At 44.0% G+C, this 22,500-nt stretch overlaps 1 protein-coding gene across 1 annotated transcript in view; it reads right to left on the bottom strand.

The window, feature by feature from the left end:
- Nucleotides 1–22,500, bottom strand: part of dnah6 (dynein, axonemal, heavy chain 6) — a 64,820-nt gene that overhangs the window by 17,826 nt on the left and 24,494 nt on the right. The window contains exons 39-58 of the mRNA XM_030787723.1: nucleotides 17,563–17,784; nucleotides 17,322–17,469; nucleotides 15,915–16,072; nucleotides 14,815–14,946; nucleotides 14,452–14,623; nucleotides 13,335–13,481; nucleotides 12,972–13,045; nucleotides 12,424–12,578; nucleotides 11,921–12,152; nucleotides 10,414–10,566; nucleotides 9,937–10,077; nucleotides 7,889–8,131; nucleotides 7,241–7,408; nucleotides 6,366–6,601; nucleotides 5,076–5,337; nucleotides 4,642–4,765; nucleotides 4,314–4,510; nucleotides 2,587–2,790; nucleotides 1,435–1,560; nucleotides 856–1,020 (exon numbers count right to left, since the gene is read on the bottom strand). Of these exons, the coding sequence (XP_030643583.1) occupies nucleotides 856–1,020; nucleotides 1,435–1,560; nucleotides 2,587–2,790; nucleotides 4,314–4,510; nucleotides 4,642–4,765; nucleotides 5,076–5,337; nucleotides 6,366–6,601; nucleotides 7,241–7,408; nucleotides 7,889–8,131; nucleotides 9,937–10,077; nucleotides 10,414–10,566; nucleotides 11,921–12,152; nucleotides 12,424–12,578; nucleotides 12,972–13,045; nucleotides 13,335–13,481; nucleotides 14,452–14,623; nucleotides 14,815–14,946; nucleotides 15,915–16,072; nucleotides 17,322–17,469; nucleotides 17,563–17,784 (3,459 nt within the window). The remainder of the gene's footprint in view (nucleotides 1–855; nucleotides 1,021–1,434; nucleotides 1,561–2,586; nucleotides 2,791–4,313; nucleotides 4,511–4,641; nucleotides 4,766–5,075; nucleotides 5,338–6,365; nucleotides 6,602–7,240; nucleotides 7,409–7,888; nucleotides 8,132–9,936; nucleotides 10,078–10,413; nucleotides 10,567–11,920; nucleotides 12,153–12,423; nucleotides 12,579–12,971; nucleotides 13,046–13,334; nucleotides 13,482–14,451; nucleotides 14,624–14,814; nucleotides 14,947–15,914; nucleotides 16,073–17,321; nucleotides 17,470–17,562; nucleotides 17,785–22,500) is intronic.

The following is a 22,500-nucleotide window of genomic DNA, read 5'->3' as shown; positions in this document are numbered from 1 at the left end:
GTGTGTGTGGCCTCTGACACACTTACATAACAACAATTGCAAGCGACTCTGAACAAACGTGTCAGTTAAGTAAACACATTGTAATTTTAACGAGATTACCGCGCGCATTACGCTATTTGCTACATCAGCGAAGGGTTTGCAGCGTGAACCTGCATTTTGAGCGTAAGTGTCTGATTCTGATATCACTAGTCATATTTTTTCCTTAAGGGAAAATGACAGATCTGTTTTAACTCCGTGCCTGAGCGCAGCCGAACCCGGTCGGCATGGAAACAATATTTGGCAGCGTTGCCACTGCCTGTAGGTTGAGTGACAAGACACTGTTTCTGGCAGGTGGGCACCGCGTCACCTCCGAGATGCCAGTTCTGGACAGCGTGCCGATGTAGGCGTAGGGGGAGACGCGGAAGACGAGCGTACCCAGGCGGCGTAAAGGGTACAGACGGAGCCTGGGTCGCTTTGACCCAAAAACAGGGGGTCGATTCAAAACCTGCAAGGTCACTGAAAATTAGGCCGCTTGCCGTTCGCAAAAAAAAAAAAAAAAAAAAAAAAAAAGGCCTTAAGCATTTTGTCGTTTCGGGATGCATCAAACGGAGATATGCAAATGAAACACAAATAACAATTAGCGAGCAAAGCTAAACGCTAGGGGGGGGACTCCTCATTTGCATGAAATTCAGGCAAAGTCACCTGAGCCCATGGACTGTAACAGCTGTTTGCTATTGTGTCTCATAATCATCAATAATTAACCTGGGATTCTTCTGCTGCTAGAGCAATTGGAAAAATGGTATCACACACACACACACACACACACACATACACACACACACACACACAAAGCATAGAGAGATACAATACACACACCTCTGGGAGATAGTGAGGATTGGCCATCTTTGTGGTCATGTAGAAGCGGAAGTTTTTGTCGTAGTCGATGTCGGAGTCTCCCAGTCGAATCAGAGTTCTGCCACCTGTGACGAACGTCTGTTTCAGCAGAACAGGCTCCAGTGCTGGATCCAGAGTTTCCTTCAACTTTACGTGAGCAAACACGCGCGCGCACACACACACACACACACACACACACACAGGCTATCAGGGGGCTTTTGTGGCTTTTCCACTGCATCTTGTTACAATCATCTGAAGTGCATCTTGTTACAATCATCTGAATTATAAGCACCCACAGGATGCTACTGTAAACAGCAATGTTAAAACCAGTTAGACTGCAGTATCGCAGTCATTAAACAGTAATCAGTGATGAACACAGATATCCCATTTTACAGTCAAAGTGCCGAAAGCTCCATATCACTACAGCTGTGAAAGGCTGCTTCAATATAACTGTGGGATTCCTATTAACAGCGGAAGTCAAAACAGTTTTGTGAGTCACTGGGAGCTTTATAGGTTCCTCAGTACGTGTACATGGTGAGTGAGGAGGGGTCAAAAGGTCACCTCCTCAAGCAGAATGGGCATGCCCAGTCGAATGGCGTTCTCCAAGGTTCTGAGGAAGCCCGAGTCGGTCAGCTTAATCACTTTCAGTCCATTCTTGGTTTCCTTTGACCTGATCCAGCGGTTTGCCTGTGGTGTCAGAGGGGAAGACTGTTGTAAATGAAAGGTGGGGATTGGGAGCTTTTTTTAGTGTGTGTGTGTGTGTGTGTGTGTGTGTGTTAAAAATGCTCAGCAACGCACTGCTGTCAGTATCATCAGATGGACCAGATCAGTGTTGAGAGCAAATCTGTGTAGCAGATGCAAAGTGACCTGACAGCATACTCTTATGTAAAGAGAGAGAGAGAGAGAGAGAGAGAGAGAGAGAGAGAGAGAGAGAAAAGGGACACAGACAAAGAGACTGCAGCAGAGTGTTAGAGATGTGGAGGCAGAGAGCAAGGGGAAAAAGCTAAAGAGACAGACAGAGAAAAAGTCAGAGACAGACAAAGAGAGAGAGAGAGAGGAGACGTGATGGATAATATGACAGGACGATATCGCGGCGTCTGTTTCGCTCCCAGGTCGCCTGCGCTCAGCTCGTCCGCAAAAGGCGACCGTCCCAGGAGTACCGATCAAACGGAGGGAGAAGAAAAACGAAAAAGACAAGAGGCCAGCGAAGACAGAAAACGAAAATGAAAACAGAGCCGTGGCAATGCAAGACGCAGGGACGGCAAAGAGAAGGCAATATTCGTCTGGTAATACAGCCAGCGAGGGAGGGAGGCAGGGAGGGAGAAAAGAGAGAGAATTTTTCAGTCCGCTCACTCTTTTTCCAGGCACGCCTACGGGAGAGGACGGGGGAACAACACATTTTCGTACAACTTCGCACCAAAGCACAACTTTATGAATGAGGCCTGAGCTACAAACATCAGCCCCTGATAACTTCAGCCTATCTTTGCAAAAAATGCTGAAAAAGACCATTATGAATAGAGGGAGAGAGAGAGAGAGAGAGAGAGAGAGAGGGAGAGAGAGGGAGAGAGAGGCAAAGAGGGAGGGCCTGAGAGCACATGGCTTTTTAATATACAACTGGAATTCAAATTCAGGAGAGAGAGAGAGAGAGAGAGAGAGAGAGAGAGAGAGAGAGAGAATGTGGGGGGTGTCGTTGGGGGCAAGGTCAAACTGCACCTGATCCTGGGGGTCAATCATGAGGGGCCAGCGTCGGCCGCGGGTCACCAGGATTCCATTCTCCGTGGAGACCGTGTCCCTTGGCAACCCCTCGGCGTTCCACTGTCGAATTTCATACGGGTCGCCGAGTATGTTGATGAGGCTGAAGTTGGCGCTGATCGGAATACCCAACTCCTGACATTGTGATATCCACTTATCTATGAGCTAGACACACACACACACACACGCACACCTATACTTGATTGGGGTTTTTTTTGACTGCCATTGGCAGATGGTGAATCTAGCAGGGATAAGCTTCAAGGCACAGCATAAACAAATTAGTCTGCTAACATTACTAACATCAAACAGTAAGCAGTCATGAAAATGACCTTGCCCAAGGTTTGGAACCTTGACTCTTGATGGTGAATAGTTAGGTTGGGTGTAAGAGATCTCTCACACACACACACGTTAGAGAACATTCTCTAGAATCACACACCTAGCGCTTTTTTTTTTACCACCAACACTACAACTCACCACCACAACAGGTGACATTAGACCAATGGGCAAAGTCAAGATAAATTATATTATATGAAAACAGTTCTCTACGCTCTTCAAAAATATGAATTTTATTACTGTTGAATCATACAAAAAAATTAGTTTGTATTTAATTGATGAAGGGTCAGTTAAGATGATTGGTTGCATATGTCAGCAGCTGGACCAATGACAGACCAGAACTGTTGTCTGGAGGCAGTACAAACTGTAGGCAAACTGTGTAGAGGTAAATTTCTTATACGAAAAAAGCATTGGAAATAAACACTTTTTTCTAAAAATAAACACAATACATCTGACTTTAGGTTTGATAGGGAAGCTGTCCACACTGGGGTGTTGGTGCATTGATGGATATTTGGTGTTGATTTGGGAGTGATATATAAGAGGCCCGGTTGAAAAAGGTTAAAATGATAAGTAATGTGTCAGATTTGTCTGGTCACTGAGGTGGACGGCCATAGAGATAGTGTCATCTGTTTTAGTCACGCAGTCGGTACTCGAGTTGGCACAGAGCGCACACACACACACACACACACACACATACACACACATACACACACACACACACACACACACACACACACACACACACACACACACAGCCGGTGTGCAAGCAACAAAATCAGGCTCCAGCGCTCTAGCCAGGAACAGACAGCTGCTACCTCTGGGACTAAAGCGCTCACATCCCTTCCAAAATGAGATGTTATAAACCCATCACACACAGGCACACCCCGCACCCCTGCATACACACACTCACACACACAGTCATATATATGCACAGAGGGATGAAACATACACACACACATATGCACACCCAGTCATAAATAAACACCCATTTATACACATACAACGCATACACGCGCGCACACACACACACACACACACACACACACACACACAAACTCCTGTGAGGCAGTACACAGTACCAGTTGTTTCAGGTGGAAAGTTGTCATAAACTCATAATTAAGGTTATGCTATTATGTAAATTACATATAAAAGTACAGAGCAAAGCTGTCCGTGGTGGATATGAAAGCTATTTTAACTATGCAAATTAGAAAAAGTTACATTAGTATCTGTGTAATAAATATATAATTATGTAATAACAGTAAGAATAAACCATGTAATAAATATGTTATTGTGAGGATGTGTTATAACAAGTCAGTATAACATGAACGTAAGCTGACAGATCATTTTGACGTTACCAGTTGTCTGTAGTGGGACGTGAAGGCTCCGTAATAGGCCACACAAGCCGCCGCTATGAAGACGTTTCCTATGACGTTGTCAATCTCCAGCTCAAACTGAGCAATGCTCTCCTGCCAGCGAATCTGTTCATCCCCCAGGGCCTCCGTCAGCTTCCCAGAGCGCCCCAACCGCGCCTCCGTCAGAGCCATGGTCTTAGCTGTACGGAAACGCACAGACGCAGACACGCAACTGTATGTCATTAAATGTTTTCTCTCTTTTTTTTTTCCATCTCTCTCTCACTCTCTCTCTCTCTGTCACGCTCTGTCTCTCTCTCTCCCTTTCTCTCACCAAGTCCCTCTTTTTCTTCAACACTGGAGTCAAACTGGTCCTGGAGCACTTTGATCTGGTCCTCCACGTCTTTGAGTTTCTCCTGCTTTTCTTGCAGAGTTGCCATGGTCACATCTAACTCCGCCTGAGGATCACATCAGTGGCGCACAACCATTAATATAAAAGAAAAGGTCCTAGACACAACACATCACAACTTGTACGTTCACCATCTTATAGTTTAGCAGGAGTGACTAAACCAATCTAAAATCTTGACATAAAACCGATTGGCAAAATCAAAAATGTCAATGTACAGCTATATTGATCCACCAATCCACACACACACGATTCATGCATCCATCCCTCCTTCCATCCTTCCATCCATCCATCCATCCACTCATCCATCCATATTAATTATACACTTTCTATGATCTGTAAGCTGAGACGAAGCTGTTCACCTGTGCGGCAGCCAGTTTCTCCCGTTTGGGTCCCACCTCTTTGAGGACTCTGGAGTAAAGGTCCATGGCTCTTACCCACATACACATGGAGCGACAGGCTTTCGACACCTTCTCCACCTTTTCCGGAACAAAGTCCGGGTTATTTATGAACTTCTGAAGCTTCTGGAGGATCTGAGGGCGGATGTTGTCCTTGTCGTACTCCGTCAGTTTCCTCAGGAAGTTGGAGTCACCCAGAACCTGCTTGGCACTGGCCCAGTCTGTTCTAAAAAACGTGGTGAGAAAGAAAGGGTTCATGGGAATTGGAGTTCATTTCCACAACAGTCGCAATCAACATAAAACGTAAAATCAAACTCAAAGTTCTGAGACAATGAATGACCGAAAGCATTCAGCATGAAAAATAATTCATTACAAGCATCTTTCATCACAAAATATGCTTAAGAAATTGTGAAGCAATCACACATTAAAGACATACATTTGAAATATGAACTGTACATATGGATGTGTTCATTAGCGCTGTGCTGGCCTCGATGAATGACAAATCTTTTGGTGCTAATGTAATGTCATATGAAATCAAGCCAGTGTGGGCAGTGACACGATCCAATTCACCCACAAAGACAAGAGTCATTACCTCTAATAAATAAACAACAAAGAGCTCTGTTTGATTGTGACTGAATTTGGTTGCATAACATAAGAATTAAGGACATGAAAGTTGGAGAACAGAGAGAGAGAGAGAGAGAGAGAGAGAGAGAGAGGACGAATGTCTAATCAGTAGCTTGTTAGCTCAGACTCGGTCATGTTATCCTCTCGTTGAAAGCCCCGTCAAAGAGAGAGCCGATGATGGAAGTTGAGTCAGAGAAACATGGAGAGAATAATTCTCCGGGCTATGAAGCCTTTAATGACAGCATGGTTGCGAGGCTGTGTATCGGTCAGCCGTTTTGAAGGGGAAGGCTCAGAGACATCGATGCTAATACGTTAACATTAATGCAGCTTTTGCTTTACTGTGGTAGAGATTATTACACTGTTTATTTCAACCACAATATTTTTACTGTCTGTTCTTTACGGAGACCTAACTAAACGAGGATTCACTGAAGCACATTTAACCATTTGCGTTCAGTAGATGAGAACATTTAACCAGAACTCATAGCGACATAATTACAAAGGTGATTTTTACAAAAAGTTAGCGGGTTTAACACAGCAGAATTATCCCTAATTCATCCACGCAGATGTTGTGATTACTTAAACACCCGTCCGTTTGACAGTTTTAGAACCTCAGCAGTGTGTTAGACTGACTTGTTGTTGAGTAGGATGCAGACCGCCTCCATAACAGTCATGACTAGATCGGGCGGTTTGGTGAACACGCGGATTTCGGAAATGTCGGCCTTGTCTAGCGAGTCCAGGGCTTTGTTGGCGCTTTCCAGAGCCGGCAGAGCTTCGTCTAGGTCTCGCTGGGCGTCGTCGGCGATGGCCTGTGTTTCCTCAGCCTTCACTTTGGCCAAAGCCTCATCCTCCTTCACGACTCTACGCACCTGTGGGAAAACAGGAGAGAGAGCGTTGGTCAGAGGATGGACGGACAAAACACAACGTCAAAATGTATCAAACCAGTCTTAAATATTGAACAGCTGTTCCGTGCTTATGTTTAGAGTAATAGAGAGAGAGAGAGAGGGAGAGAGAGAGAGAGAGAGAGGATGAATCTAAATGAAATCAGAACCCCTCAGTTCCACCTCCGAGTACTAATCGGCAGAAGATGACGAGTGAAAAAAAAAATCACTCAATCATTTCTGAATCATGGAGAGAGAGGTGTATATTTAGACTTGTGAAGGTGCTAAATCTAAAGGAACAGAGTTAGACATATGTCAGAAATGTTGACAAATGGCATAAGACTTGTGTATTCGCATGGCACGGTGGTAAATTACACTGTGCAGCATTGACTGGGATGGCATGTGCTGGGAGTGATGCTTTTCAAGTGATCTTGTTTGGAGCATTCATATACAAAATGACATGCGTGAGATTGAAACGAAAAAGAGAACAGAGAAAAAAGAAACTGCTGTTATGTCAAAACATGACGTTTTCCCACAAAAAAAGTATTTTTTCCCACAAACATTTGTTTCATGATGCAGAGTGATGCACGCACACACACACACACACACACACTCTCATATACACACCTGATCTGCCTTTTCCTGGTCTACGGCGAGTTTCTCCATGAGAGCATTAACGTCGATCGACTTCTGTTTCAGAACAGGCTCCAGAGCGGACAGATCCAACTTCATCTTATCCACCAGTTCATTGGTCTCCAGGAGCTTAGTGAGACCGTTCTTCACGCGGTCACGGGCCTACACTCAGACGCGGAAACAGAGACGGTCCAAATTAGTCTGAGGATTCAGCTAAACCTTCACTGGGTAGTTTTGTTGCAGAACTCTCTCACCAGGATGAATAAGACTTGAGGGAATTGGTGTAAGAAAAAGTTGGAAATTATGAAACTACCTTACCTAAAATATTTCAAACACCTCAAACCACATTTAGTCAAAAGTCCGCTCTAACGTCATTGTCAGTACATGACTCTCCCTCTCTATATCACTGGTTACACAGTTGCTGTAAGCCAACCCAAAAATTGGGTCGCACGAGAAAGGCGCCCACGACAACAATTCAACACCCCTCTGATAGTTTCTTCGTTCTTCTGTTGTGACACGAATCAGCGGCGGTTTATTCGCTCCCAACGGTTTTATCTGAGCGGAGCTGGATTACGGTTCCGCGTCTGTAAAGACGGTTAGCGTAGTTTTGGGGTTTTTTTTTTTTTCAACGTTCTATCTCACCGCCTCAAGCTGCTTCCTCTTCTCCCCGAGCATGGAGAGATAGAGGTTAATGAGCTCCAGGTACGAGGTGGGCGTGATGTAGTATCGCCGACGGAGCTCGGAGAAGAAACATTCCGCCATGTCGGTCACGCTGACGTGGATCACCACGCACATCTCGGAGAAACACTGCTTCATCTCCTCGCTCCCGAACTCGACGTTCATGAAGAACGTCTGGGAGACGGACAGCAGAGCCTCCCTGGGCCACTAAAGAGGGAATGGGGAACGAGGAGGAGAGGGAAGGAGTGGAAAAGAAAGACAGGATTAGCACGTTTTACACTGGGGAAAAATACAGGACTTTGATAATTGTCTAAATTCAATTCGTCGCTCATTTATACACTTACTAACAAAATTATTAACAGTGTCAACCAACAGAAATGTTGGGGGGTGGGGATACTTATACGGATCTATTTTGAGTAACGTAATTTTGTGAGACATGTTCATTTGCACAAGTTTGTACAAGGTTTAATTATCATGTCTAATTAATTATCATTACATTTTACCTGAAGTGTGAAAATGATAAGAAATTATTCTATCTCCACCCACCCTCTTAATGACAGGTGTAAGGGTCACCTTGTGTGTGTGTGTGTGTGTGAGAGAGTGTGTGTGTGTGTGTGTGTGAGAGAGTGCGACTGTGTGTGTGTGTAAGCCTGAGCAGGAACAAGAGTTAGCTAAGTGCTGATGTGCAGCTGGGTTAAGCCCTTGCAATAACATTCATCACACGCGAACAGACGTGCATGCGTTCACACACACACACACACACACACACACAGCCCTTTACGAAACCCCACATTCCAGTACAGCCTCTTTACAGTGATTAGCAGAACAGCCTGTCCTGCCAAACAGCCAGCAGAGATCACCCAGCATGCCTCTCATTAGAGAAATAAATGATGGAGAACAGAAAGGGAAGAGGCATTTAATGGATGGACAGATCATAGCGGTGGGTTTGTGTGTCATGTGTGTGTGTGTGTGTGTGTGTTTTCTTTCTGTGTGTGTGTGTATGTGTGTGTGTGTGTTGAGTGCTGTGATATATGAAATAATGAGCTGGCCTGAGGGTTTCCATCCTCATTACGATTGGAAACAAACACATGGCCCTGCACACAGCATCTCTCTCACAGGACTCCGCTTAACACCAGAACATTAACGTATCCCTCTCTCTCTCTCTCTCTCTCTCTCTCTCTCTCTCTCTCATTGTTTAGTCACCGAGGAGACATGTCACAGGGGTAACTGCTCTACGCCACAGTAAATGCGAGAGAACAGACTTGACAGTCTTTATACGGGGGCGTGCCGTTTTCGAGGAGAAACTTTACACTGCTAGCCGCGCCATTACAGACGAAAAACTTTACAGAGCTAAATGCTAGTCTTTTCAGGAGAAACTTTACAGAGCTAAGTGCTACGCTAAAACCTCTTACAGATCTAACAGCCCCACCTCTGAAGGGCAACTTTAGTAAGTAAAATGTACCATTTTGATGAGAAATTTAGGTAACTGCTACGTCTGAAGAGAAACTCTAGAGAATGAATCAGTGCAATTTGGATATTCTGCAGGGCTAACTGCTGGATTTTGACAAGAAACATTACCGCCTTAATTGCTACATTTCTGAGGAAAAGAGAACTGACAGCTCCAAATTTAAGCAGAAACCCTACCCAGCTAACTGATATATTGCTTCACAGAAACTTCACAGAGCGAATCATTTCTGGAGAGATTCGTTTCTGGAGAGACTTTCACCAGGACAAAGGAACACTGTGCCAACAGACGTTTCTTAGAACATAAAATTTATGCCGCCACGTAAAACAAACGAGCAAACTTCGCCCACACAGTTTATAAGATTTGGCAAAACCCCATCAGGCGAAACTGTACAAAGTGAAATTTCACAAAAACGACCCTTAACTCCCACGGTAAGGAAGGACGGCTTTCAGTAGACCTGTTTTAAGGTTACTGTAAACGTGCGTCACGCAGAAATGAGCTGAACGTAGCGGGAAATGGTTGAGTGTGTGGGTAAAGGGTGTGTGACCTGGACAAACCAGTCGATGGTACAGCAGTTGACCAGGGAGGGGAACATACGGCAACGCGACCTGAAGGCGTCGCCCACCGGGCTCATACACAGCACGATGTGCAGCTTCTCTCTGACACGCGAGATAAAGAACTGGAACACCTACACACACACACACACACACACACACACACACACGCATATTAGCACACACACTTTTCCATATTGTACCCAATTACAGTGGAGAATGTACACACAAAATGAGAATTCAAGACAAGATTAAACTGCACAATTCATTGGTATAATAAAGTAAAATCAAATGAATTTTGAGCAAAAACTTTCAGCGGGACTCTTTCAATTAAACCTATTTTGTTAAATACCCTAGCACGATGCTGTCACTGTGCGTAGCGCTCAGTATTAAACAGATAAACGGTTAAGCGACAGAGCCCATCTGTCGTCAGTTTAGTGTTGTTAATGTGTCGTAATGGGAGCTCTGACCTCATCGCGGTTGCTCTCGGAGACGCCCGCCTCTTTGGCTTTTGGGCGCGTGGCCGCCAGCACCTGCTCCAGCTCATCCTTCTCAAACAAATTAGGCACCTCCCCAGAGTTCAACATGTTATTGATGTCCTCCAGAAACTCTTCCACCACGATCTGCAAAAGCAAAAAAAGGAAGGAGAAAAACAACACCATCTCAATGAGAAAAACAACGGTCATCAAGAAATACTTACACGTTATGCATACATGAATCGTTCGGTTCATTGATTTAAATCCGTCAGTTTAAGATGATGCCTGGGTCTCAGGTGAACTGAAGTAGACTAAGGAACAGTGAGAAATGAGAATTGGCCTGAAGTGAGTCGAATCAAGCTGTGTAGACTTGCGCTTGAGTCAGACACTTCACACAACCCACTTCTGTCACACAGAAAGGTCATACACAGTCTGAGGGCAGTATCTCAGACGACTGTTATGACACTGAATGACGGCTTGTCACACACGCTGATATGTATAACACCTATGAGCCTAAACACACACACACACACACACACACACACACATACACACTCTCTCTTCCTCCCTCTCTGCCCCCCCCCTTCTCTCTCTCTCTCTCTCTCTCTCATACACACACACACACACACACACACACAAAGGCGCTCACATTCTCTCACAACCATTTCTAACCTGACACAAACCTGTCCATCAACCTCGTCACACTGACATTAATGCATTGCTCCGCTGCCTCAAAACGAACTCCGTCCGCCCCGCGTCGGCCTCCGCCGTAAATACGTCTAATATGTTTTATTATGTCGTTGGTGACCGGAGGATCTGTAGGACATTCGCTCTTTACTAAAGTACAGTGCGCAGCATTGAAAGAAAGTCTTTGGGGCCACAGCTTTATAGCTCTGGCACTGTGCCCGGAGTTGTGATAGATATGACAAGCTCTCCTCTCTCTTCTCTCCACAGAAGGACGGCTTGCCATTGATGGCCGCGCATCAGCACAGAATCTCGAGAGGGATGGTAACAGGCTTCCGAAATAATCCCGCCGAATAGACCCCGGTGACAAGCAGGGCGAGAAAGTTCCTTCAAATAACTCACGCTCTTCGCTCAGGGATGGATTTACGAGCACTTCTTCATGTTGAAAAACAAGGAGGCACGTTCTTTATGTGAAATTTGTGACCGCGTAGGTTGGTGAAAGCAAGAATTCTAAGTAGAGGCCTGCGAGGGGAATAATATATTTATTTTTACGCGTGTTCATTTAGCGGACACTTATCCAAAGCAACTTCCAGGGAAAAGCAGAACACAAACCAAAGCAGGGGCCAGTGTGAACGACGGTCTAATGAGCTGCCCACCTCACTTCTATCTTCATCTGGGCTAAACTCATGTGACTCTGGTGGGACTCGAACCCACAACCTTTGAATGGCTTCTCCAGTTGTCATACCAATGTCATACCAAGCTTACCACTGAACCCCCCAGGACTTGTGACTTCGAAAGTGTCCCCTCTTTTTTTTACCTGAGTGTCAGTGAAGAGAAAGACCATGTCTTTGCCTTCCACGCCGGCCATCTTGTACAGTTTGCGGAGGTCCTCATGGAAGCTGTCATAGCTGTACCCGCGGCTCAGCTCAATCTGGAAGCACTGATAGCCACACATGTGCGCGGCCAATCGCGTGAGAGACTGCTTCCCGGTACCGCCCACGCCGACCAATAGCGCGTTACCACGCTCCTGGCGAATCATACGAGCGATCCTGGAGCGGGAGGAGGAGATATCACAAAGTTTCTGATACTTCAGCTCATCAGAATATGAATCTTACCTGCACATCTAGACTGAACAATTGTTCGAAAAAAGGACCTTGTGATTGATAAAGTGACATTAAATCTCGATGTGGTCCGAAATTACCTGGTAATTTAGTACAAAGCACAGGAAAACCAAATTTAGAAGATTTAAGGTCTGAAATCACTGTACGCAACTGGAGACAGGACCGTTACTTTGACACACGGAGCACGTTGCTAAGTTACCTGGACACATGCTCAATGGCGTCCTGGAAGAAAACCAGCTTGGTCTCTTTGGAGAAGGTCATGTTGTAGTCGTCCAGGTAGTCCTGCAAGACGGAGCGAATCTTCTCTATGTCTGTCAAATCCTCGTAGATACGGTCTGCTTTTTCTGCACCCACCTGCACGGTGACGTTAGTGACGTCCAGTTGATGAATTCAGTTAAATTAAAGACCATTGCAGACATTAACATTTTTCTATTAATATAGTCCAAGACCAATTAGTCAGGACAGGCAAAAATTTGTGAGCGTGTACAAAATGCGCCACAGCGTTGAAAATAATCAGTTATCACGCATCATTCTACAGAAACAAAAATATGACTTTTAAAAATAAAATAAAATAAAATAGATTAATAAATAAATAAATCTTGAGCTTTATACTGGTTGGAAAAATGCTGTAAGCCAATTAACAAAGAAGTTAAAGTTTCTACAAGTTATTCAACTTTATATTGTGTATCTATTACGTAATCAATTTTTCTATTTGTTATGCAACACGCACTCAGATTTCCCCGTTACCTTGATGAAATCTCCAAAGATAATGGGCTGCTTCACAAAGTAGCTCGGTTCCAGATTGAAGCTAAAATATTTGCCTGGGGTGCGAGAGAAATTATTTTGGTTCAAAATTGACAGGCTGCTTGTTTTTTTTTACCAGCATTAAAATGGGACACACAGACATATTGAGGGCAACGTGTTCATAAAAAAAAAAAAAAAAAAGAAAGACATAGAGAATATATTTACTTGCAAATGGTGGAGTATTGAAAGGCTAAAAGAAAGTTGTGAGAGGTTATCGTTGCCTATCTCTGAAACCAGGACAGTGGAAAACGTGACAAGTGGCGCGATCTTGAATGCAGTGGTAAAAATGAGGGAAAGGACCCTTACTGGCCATCTCAGATAGCATCGCGTTAAAGTAGGTCTTGTCCTCGTTGTTGATGAGACGATCGTGAAACACACGTTGGCACTCGTGACAAAACAGACGGAAGATCTGGTTTTGATCTCTCACTGTTCCCGAATCACACTGCAACATACCTGCAGCAACACACACACGCACACACACACACACACACACACAGACACACACACACACACACAGACACACACACATATACACACACACACACAGACACACACACACACACACACACACACAGACACACACACATATACACACACACAGACACACATATACACACACACACACAGACACACACACACACACACACACACACACACACACACACAGAGCACTGATAAAGTGAACACATTTTCTCATTTACCTCATTTAGCACTAAAACGCAGACAGAGGAAATTATTAACCGCGGTGTTGATGACATCACATTTGTTAATTAAAGCCAGCTTTCAAATAAACCTTTTAACATAACTTAATTTCCTGATATTTACATTATTTTACTATATTATTAAACCGTAATTATAACATCCGTTTACTCATTTCGCTGAATGAACAGGCTCCATGTGGAACAATAATTTCAGAGCCCATTTGCATTTGTAACACGAAAGCTACGCGACAGCAGGAAAAAGCTTTTTTGGAGACAGAGTGGAGAAAAAAAAAGGAAGATTAAAAAAAAAAAAAAAAAACAGAACAGCTGACCTGTGACCTCACTTGCCTTGCGTAAACAAAAATAGAAATGCAAACAACAACAATAACATGCAGCCTTTTTTCTCTCAGGGGTCAGTGTGTGAGTTGTTCAGCATGGCTTGTGCACCTATTACATTTCACAGCCAGAGAGAGACACGCCCGGGGGGGGGGGGGGCCCTGACTGGTCCCACGGCGGGTCTTAAAACCCCGAAAGGGCATTTTTATTGGCGCTTGGGCACGTTTCTAAATCACGAGAGAGCATTGTTATAGGCCTTTGGGGAGTTCTCACACACCAAAGAGCCTCTTTACAATCCCCTCCGAATATGACACTGCTTATAAGCGCAGAGGCTTCATCGTCCAGCCAGTCATCTGTCTGTGTGTGTGTGTGTGTGTGTGTCTCACCCTGCACACACTTAGACAGGTCTCTGAGGTTGAAGACGTAGTGAGATTTAGCCGGTGTCGGCAGTAGGTCCACGCTCATCCGATGGTAGATCTCCACGGCAGCGCCTACGATGCTGCCGGCGGTCTGCCTGACCGCTGTGGGAAACTCCGCCAGGAATCCACCCAGAATCGCCTGGGAAACAGAAAAGACCAGTCAAACACGATCCCTGATCATGTTTCTCGCAGTTAACAATATCACTGATTTAATACAAACTCAAAAGAGGGGAATTTTCACTGCTTGGTATATGCATGTATTAGATTGTGTGTGTGTGTGTGTGTGTGTGTGTGTGTGTGTGTGTGTGTGTGTGTGTGTGTGTGTAAAACCTTAAAGATTTGTTTGAGGCTGCCCTCTGAGGGTGTGGGCAGGCAGAGCATGCTGAAGTGGCGGATGAAACGAGGGGTCACGGGGTTACGACCCCCACCCGGTGGGGCACATGCTGCAGCGATCGTCATGTCCTACAAATAGGAGAGGAGAAGAGAAGAAGAAGAAAAAGAAGAAGAAGAGGAAGAAGAAGAAAAAGAAGGAGAAGAGGAAGAAGGAGAAGAAGAAGAAGAAAAAGAAGGAGAAGTAAGAAGAAGAAGGAGAAGTAAGAAAAGGAGGGTAGTGGTTAAGGTGGGTTTTCTCCTTCAAGACAAACAGAATATCCTTTCTCATTTATTCCTTTGCTTCTATCATTAATCACCAGCTCAGACTTTATGGATGTCAAGAGCACATGTATTATTGATTGAAACATCAATTAATAACACACCAGTGATGAAGGAGGGTGAAATTAAGCATTCATTAAATGTAGTCTTTTGATGTCGAGAATATTATAATAAATCTAATACTGTAACAAGCTCAAATCAAGCTCAAAATTTGACCTTGTCAAAGTGTCCCGCTCTCCATTTTTCGCTAGCGTGTTTTATCCGTGTTGGTGCGTGTTTGCGTGGTGTGCGTGGATTATCTATACCTGTTTACTTTCTGCCGAGCGAATCATTAACATGCAGAAGGAGGGTGGGAATGTGTTAAATTAGGAGTGGAAACATCAAACGGGGGCGATATCGCGACTGATTCCCTGCCATGATTTGTTAAAAGTTTCAGCATTCTGAGTTCTCGCACCAGTTCATGAGAGCGCCGAATTGAAAAAAAAAACAAAAATTGTCAGAAAAAGAGAGAATTGGATTTCAAGCACCCAAAGGGATGTTTTAGGTTTAAGATAAAGCATATCAGTAAACGCCAGCCTAACGACAGAGGAGAAGCCAGAATCCCAGTACGCAATACGCTCTCACACGTGACACACAGTTCACTCTCACACTCACGCTCGCTCCCCGTTCTTTCACGGTGCGACACACATCTAATCGCTTCATCCGTGTCTATGCGTCTGTGTAGGTTTCTTGACGTGTTGATAACGGTGATAAGTCTTGGCGTGGTGAATTGTACATGCCTGAATCTCTTTCCAGAAGAACTTCTCTCTGTCATAGAAGCCATGGAAGTCCTGGAACTGTCGGAGGAGTTCTATAGGGGGTTGGGAACCGTAGCTGTCCAACTTGGGCATGTTCAGATCATCCACAAACACCACAAGTTTTTTATTACTCGGAGCACCTGAGTAAATGAATGAATAAATGAATCAGTTACTTAATATATTATCTATTGGCTAAATACATCAGTGATTCAACCAACCCACCAGTCAACCAAACAACCTACATAACCCCACCAAACAATGAACTTATTAATGAATCAACCGGTAAACCAACTTACTGAGCGATAAATCAACAAACTGGATGACCAACCAATGAACTAATCACTCCAAAGGAAAAACAACCACCAAATCAGTTAACAAACTGACCAACCAGACACCTAACTGACCAAGCAGCTGGTTAACCAACCAACCAACCAACCAAGCAAAACTGATCAATTAAACAGCCATCCAACCGACCAATGACAGGATTAGAATTGTGTATTTCCATTAGCACCGTTTTAGTTTTGAACTTTTTTTTTTAACCTTGACATGACTCTGTAATTACACTGTACAAGTACTCCACACATTCTGTTTGTGTAACAAGCAGCCACCAGTCATTGCTAACACCTCTGTTTCACTGTATCTGCGCTCGGACAGAGGGGGTAGATATTCTAAATTTGATCTGTCAACAATATCTAGCAATTACACGTGACAAAACAATATCCCTTTGCATCATTCTTTCCCAGGTTTTCCACTGAGGTACACTGTGAATTAGACAGCAAGGTCACGTACCTGGTATCCGCTGTTTTCCCCTCATGCCTCGTACTATTGGGTATTTTTTATGGGTCTGTTATTTTAGTCATGTTAATAGTGTGTCCATTTCAGATTTGACCGAGCTGTCTATATAAGTTGCTGCTGTCTATTTTGTAATGCAGGTTAAATTTAACAAGCTATTGATTCGAGACAGGGACAAAACATTTTCAAAGGTCATCCTTTTAATCTTACATGTTTGCTTTTATAAACAACTGAAGGGGAAAACTGGCGATTGCTTTTTACCAGTTGAATAAAAATCGAACCAAAATCAAGAGTATTTATCACTCAACACCACATACCAGTTATCCAATCCAACAAAGAAAAAGTCATAATATATCCATCCATCCATCCATCAGTTAATTAATTAATCTAATTTTTGTCTTAGTATAGCGCTCTCCAGAGAGAATGTGATCACCAGAATGCGTAGACTAAACGTCATATCAACATCATCTTATTCCGCGTCGCCATGGTGACTGGTATGCGGTGGTATATAATGACACGTGTGTCTCGGATTTGCTGTATTATAACTGTTCTCTGAGAGGAGACAGTGGAGGAGAAAATCCTCTCTTCCTCTCCTACCCAATATGTTCTTTCTCTTCTTCTCCAGTTTGGACTCTATGATTTCCTGGGTCCGGGCTGAGGAGGTCTGGGCGGAGAAGTTGATATACACGGGCACGTAACTGGCCTTGTCCTGGATGCTGTTCAGTAACCCACGGGCAACAACAGACTGGAACAGGACACAAAGCAGACAATGTCAAACCACAACTCAGACAATGTAATCTTCAGACACACACACACACACACACACTCTTCCCTTTACCTTGCCCACTCCAGTGATGCCCGTGAAGAGGACAGAGTGTCTTACAGAGAGTAGCTTTTCCATCAGAAATCCGTAGCGCACCGTGTCGGTGGTGGGGACCAGCATCTCAAAGAAAGGTGTGTCACGGTCATACTTAAACGAGGGGATGATCTTCTCCCACGGCTCCAGACGTCTGTTCGTGAAATTCATGTACACGCTCCACAGGTCACCTAACGTTGGCAGCTGTCACACACACACACACACACACACAAAACACCATCAACAAAAAACATATTTGTTGACTGGGAATGAATGCATGCACTCACATATACACAGACACTTTGCCCCTTGCTGACTATCACAAAAGTTACAGTAGATAAATCAGTCTAGATTAATCTGGAAAGTAAATCTAGATTAATCTGGACTGAGGAACGGTCGAGATCACCTTCTTATAAATAAAAGACAGATTCCAGATGCTCATCCTGGGCTCATGAAACAAATATCAATGAGACAAAAAGCATAACAATTTGGCGTCATAATTTCTGGGGCACATCACTCCATCTTTCTCATGCCACAAAAATACTGCTTTTTAAAGTTACGAAACACAGCGTTAATTAATGTTTATTGCTGTCACCCAACGTGACCCACATCTGGGGGAAAACAAATGTCACTAATTTTTGCATTGAAGAGATGCCATTATACGTGTCAAGACAATTATAGAACAATTAAAGAATAAAATACATCAGTCTAACACCAATAAAATGATGCATAATTATGTACGTTATTGACATTTTGAAGTACGTCCTGTAAGGCAGAAGACTGAATAGGCTTTTGCCCGACTGAGTGTCTTATTTCATTGTTTCACTGTGTTCTTTTTCTGTTTTTCATTTTTTTTCTGTTTGTTTTGTTTTGTTTTATGGAAGCATATGGTTTTCTTTGACATTTATTGAATTATCATGCAGCTTGTGTTTACATTGTGTTGCTTTTGGATGCTTTATGTATGTGTGTGTGTGTGTGTGTGTGTGTGTGCGTGTGTGTGTGTGTGTGTGTGTGTGCGCGTGCGAGTAATATAGTCTCCCTGTGGTGCTGTCTTGCTGTGCTTTGCGTTTGTTTTGTCCTCAAGAGGGCAAGAAACTCTGGGTGTGCATTTAGTTTATAGTGTGTGTGTGTGTGTGTGTGTCTGCCCTGCCGGGTCTGTGTCTAGCCATGCCCTCAGGAGTTGGAGCAGATCAACAAACCATGGTATCAACTCCACTTTTATGTAATGTAATGTGTGAAATGAAATGTCTAGCTGTGTGTGTGTGTGTGTGTGTGTGTGTTTGTATGTATAAAACCTTAAGGAACAGTTTGAGATGGTGCTATGAGGGTGTATGCCTGTGGGTGTGTGAGCACACGTGTGCGTGCAAAAGTAGTTTGAGACTGTTCTGAGAGAAAGAGAGAGAGAGAGAGAGAGCGAGAGCGAGAGAGAGAAAGAGCGATAGTAGACAGAGAGAAAGAGAGAGAGAGAGAGAGAAAGAGAGAGAGAGCGAGAGAGAGAAAGAGCGATAGTAGACAGAGAGAAAGAGAGAGAGAGAGAGAGAGAGAGAGAGCGAGAGAGAGAAAGAGCGATAGTAGACAGAGAGAAAGAGAGAGAGAGAGAGAGAGAGAGAGAGAGAGAGAGAGAGAGAAATAAGAGTAATGAGATTGCTGTGGGTTAACATGTCTGCTTGTCATTCACTTAGTGTGCACATACCCATACATACACACACACACAAAAGCAACAACTCCCTAAGCAAATTCAACACAGTAAGTTAACTGCTGGGATGTTGCGTCATTGATCAAAAATAACAAAAAAGCGCAGAGATGGTTTTTGCTCTCAGTCTTCTTTATCGAAGCTCAACGATGATACAGTCGAAACAGGAGCGGAGAGGAGAGAAGAGGAGACTCTCCTGTACACTGTGCACACGATATTCTCAAGACACCCAGACTACAGAAAACGATTTCTCGCTCACGGACACGCCCGCGCTGCACAAAGAGGGGGTTTGACCTCGAATGCCACAGCTCACACCCCAAAAACTGGAGCGAGTGCAACCCTCCGGTTCAATGTGAGTTACTGTTTGACTCTCTGAATGGATGTATAGATATGAGACAGAGAACATCCTCACGCAGTACTGTGCGGCGTATTCATGTGACATCCCCGTAGGCTCATGTCTGTACATCCATTCACGGAGCCAAACGGCAACACAGAACACATAGAACATTCTGTTGTTGATGCCACAGAGAGCGTTCCGTTGCTAATACAGAGAACATCCTCACACAATACTTTCTCACATATTAATGTGACATCCCCTTACATGCTCTTATCTATACATCCATTCACAGAGCCAAACAGTAAGTCACACAAAACTGACGTGAATCAGACATGAACTGGAGGGTTAAACAGAGTGCATTTTGCTCCAGTTTTGAGTGTGTGAGTCTTCTCTCCTCTCCTCTCCTCTCCTGTTTCCGACTGTATCATCATCTGAGCTTCGATAAAGAAGACTGAGACCGGTAACCATCTCTGCGCCTTTTTTATTATTTTTGATCGACGACGCAAATGACCAACGTAACCGAGCACTGTGGTAAGACACAGGCTCGGGTTTTAGCACTCACTGATTTGTGTGTACCAGACGCACACAGGAATCTCATAACGCTCGCACTGTGGAGTTAATTATAATGATGTTAACGATGCCCTGTAGTGTCTGGGGCTGTTCCAGTGTTTGTCATCCAAGGGAACAATAGAGGTTGATTTAGAACTGAGCCACACGCAACTGGAGGTCCTCCATACCGTAGTAATACATTTTACCTTTTCATTTTAGAAGGAAGGAGAGAGAAAGAGACAGAGAGAAAAACAGAGAGAGGTAGAAGGGGAGAGAGAGAGAGAGAGAGAGAGACAGGGAGAGAGAGACACGGGGAGAGAGAGACACAGGGAGAGAGAGAGAGAGAGAGAGAGAGAGAGACAGAGAGAGGGGTAGGGAGAGAGAGAGTGAGAGAGAGACACAGGGAGAGAGAGACACAGGGAGAGAGAGAGAGAGAGGGGTAGGGAGAGAGAGAGTGAGAGAGAGAGAGAGAGAGACACAAGGAGAGAGAGACACAGGGAGAGAGAGAGAGGGGGGGTAGGGAGAGAGAGAGTGAGAGAGAGAGAGAAACAGAGCGAAAAACAGAGAGAGGTAGAAGGGGAGAGAGAGAGACACAGGGAGAGAGAGAGAGAGAGAGGGGTAGGGAGAGAGAGAGTGAGAGAGAAAGAGAGCGCTTTTGGGTTTTGCTGCAGTTGCTGTAGTGGGTGCGCTCTTATTATATTCTTCACCTCACTCTTCCTCCCCTTTCTTTCTCCCTTCTTCTCTCCCTCTTTTAAGGGTTAAAAGGAATGAAATATACAAGGGGGTGGAAGTTTTCTGCTACACTACAAAACTTTATGTTTTTGTAAGGTAAGAGAGAGAGAAAGAGAGAGAGGGAGAGAGTGCTTTGGGGTTTAACTGCAGTTGCTGTAGCAGGTTACTCTCTCTTATTATATTCTTTGCCTCACTCCTCCTCCCTTACTCTCGCTCCCTTCTTCTCTCTCTCTTTTAAGGACTCTCTCCCTCTTTTTACAGACACAGAGAGAGAGAGAGAGAGAGAGAGAGAGAGAGAGAGAGAGAGAGAGAGGGAGAGAGAGAGAGAGAGAGAGAGAGAGAGAGAGAAAGAAAGCTTCTGGGCTAAATTTTCTTGGCAGGTTGCTCCCTTTCTAGTATTTCATGTCTCACCTCTCTCTCTCTCTCTCTCTCTCTCTTTATTTTTCTCTGTAGAATACTAATGATATGAGTTCTTCCCAGACTGTGACCTTGTGCTATATCTCTCTATATATAGATATATATATAAATCAACTCTTTCAGTGAAATATCCCCATCTGAACCCTGAGGGCAAAGTGTTTTTTCTTTTATTTTTTTTTCCCCTCATAAAAAAAATGACACCACAGGAGTAATGTGAAATACCGAAGGGGTTGAAATTTCATAAAAGGTAATAGGTAATAGGTACATTGTCTCAACAAATTCTGTCATATTAAAAAAAAAATTCCATTCGTTTTCTGGAATTTAAAGTTCCCCAATGAAAAATTGTGAAGACAAAAATTGTGATTTCTTTGTGGACAAAGTTCTAGACAATCATTAACCACGTCATCAATAAATTTATAATCCAGCAATTCTCTCTCTCTCTCTCTCTCTCTCCCTCTCTCTCTCTCCCTCTCTCTTTCATGATTAAGTGCTCCAGAAGATCCAGGCTGCGTCCAAAACCGCATACTAACGTACTAAATAGTACGTCAAAACAGTACGCCACCATTAGTAGTACGTCCAAATACATAGTACGCATAGAGTAGTATGTGAATAGTACCCAGATGACATACTACTTCCGTTGGAAAAACGAAGTATGCGAGCACTGGACACTTTTCAATCCCATAAGGCTATATGGAAAAAAGGGGCGTTTCTGATGCGGTGTTTAAATGTACTGCTGTGTCCGTTTACAGGTGGTCGTCATTAAACCGCGATTATAAAGCTCACGCGCAAAAATGTGGCGCGGTTTGATTACCTCATTAGTGCGTCCAAATTCTAGCATACTTTCTTGTCTAAAATCTTTTAGTACATACTCCGCACTACGTACTTCAATGCAAGTTTAGTGTGCAGTATGTAGTATGCGGTTTTGGACGCAGCTCCAGTCTTCTTTGCCGGTTGATGAGGACTTTGTAGTGAGGTCATATTTCTGCGTCAAGCAATAATGAGGTCATCATTAGGTGACAAGAGAAGAGGGGTTATGGACTTCCTTATCTATCTTAGGTAATTGTGAACAACTCACTAAGATTAGAATGTAGAAATGTTCAGTTAGAAGAAGACGGTAAAGTTACTCGGAGTATGTTGTGTGCTTGTTTCATTCACTTAGAAGATGGTAAACTGTTGGGTTTGACTCTACAAG

Source organism: Chanos chanos, chromosome 11 (assembly GCF_902362185.1).
Source record: "Chanos chanos chromosome 11, fChaCha1.1, whole genome shotgun sequence".
NCBI classification, from domain to species: Eukaryota; Metazoa; Chordata; class Actinopteri; order Gonorynchiformes; family Chanidae; genus Chanos; species Chanos chanos.
The sequence above is the reverse complement of the archived record's forward strand: the minus strand, read 5'-3'. Positions and strand labels throughout refer to the sequence as shown.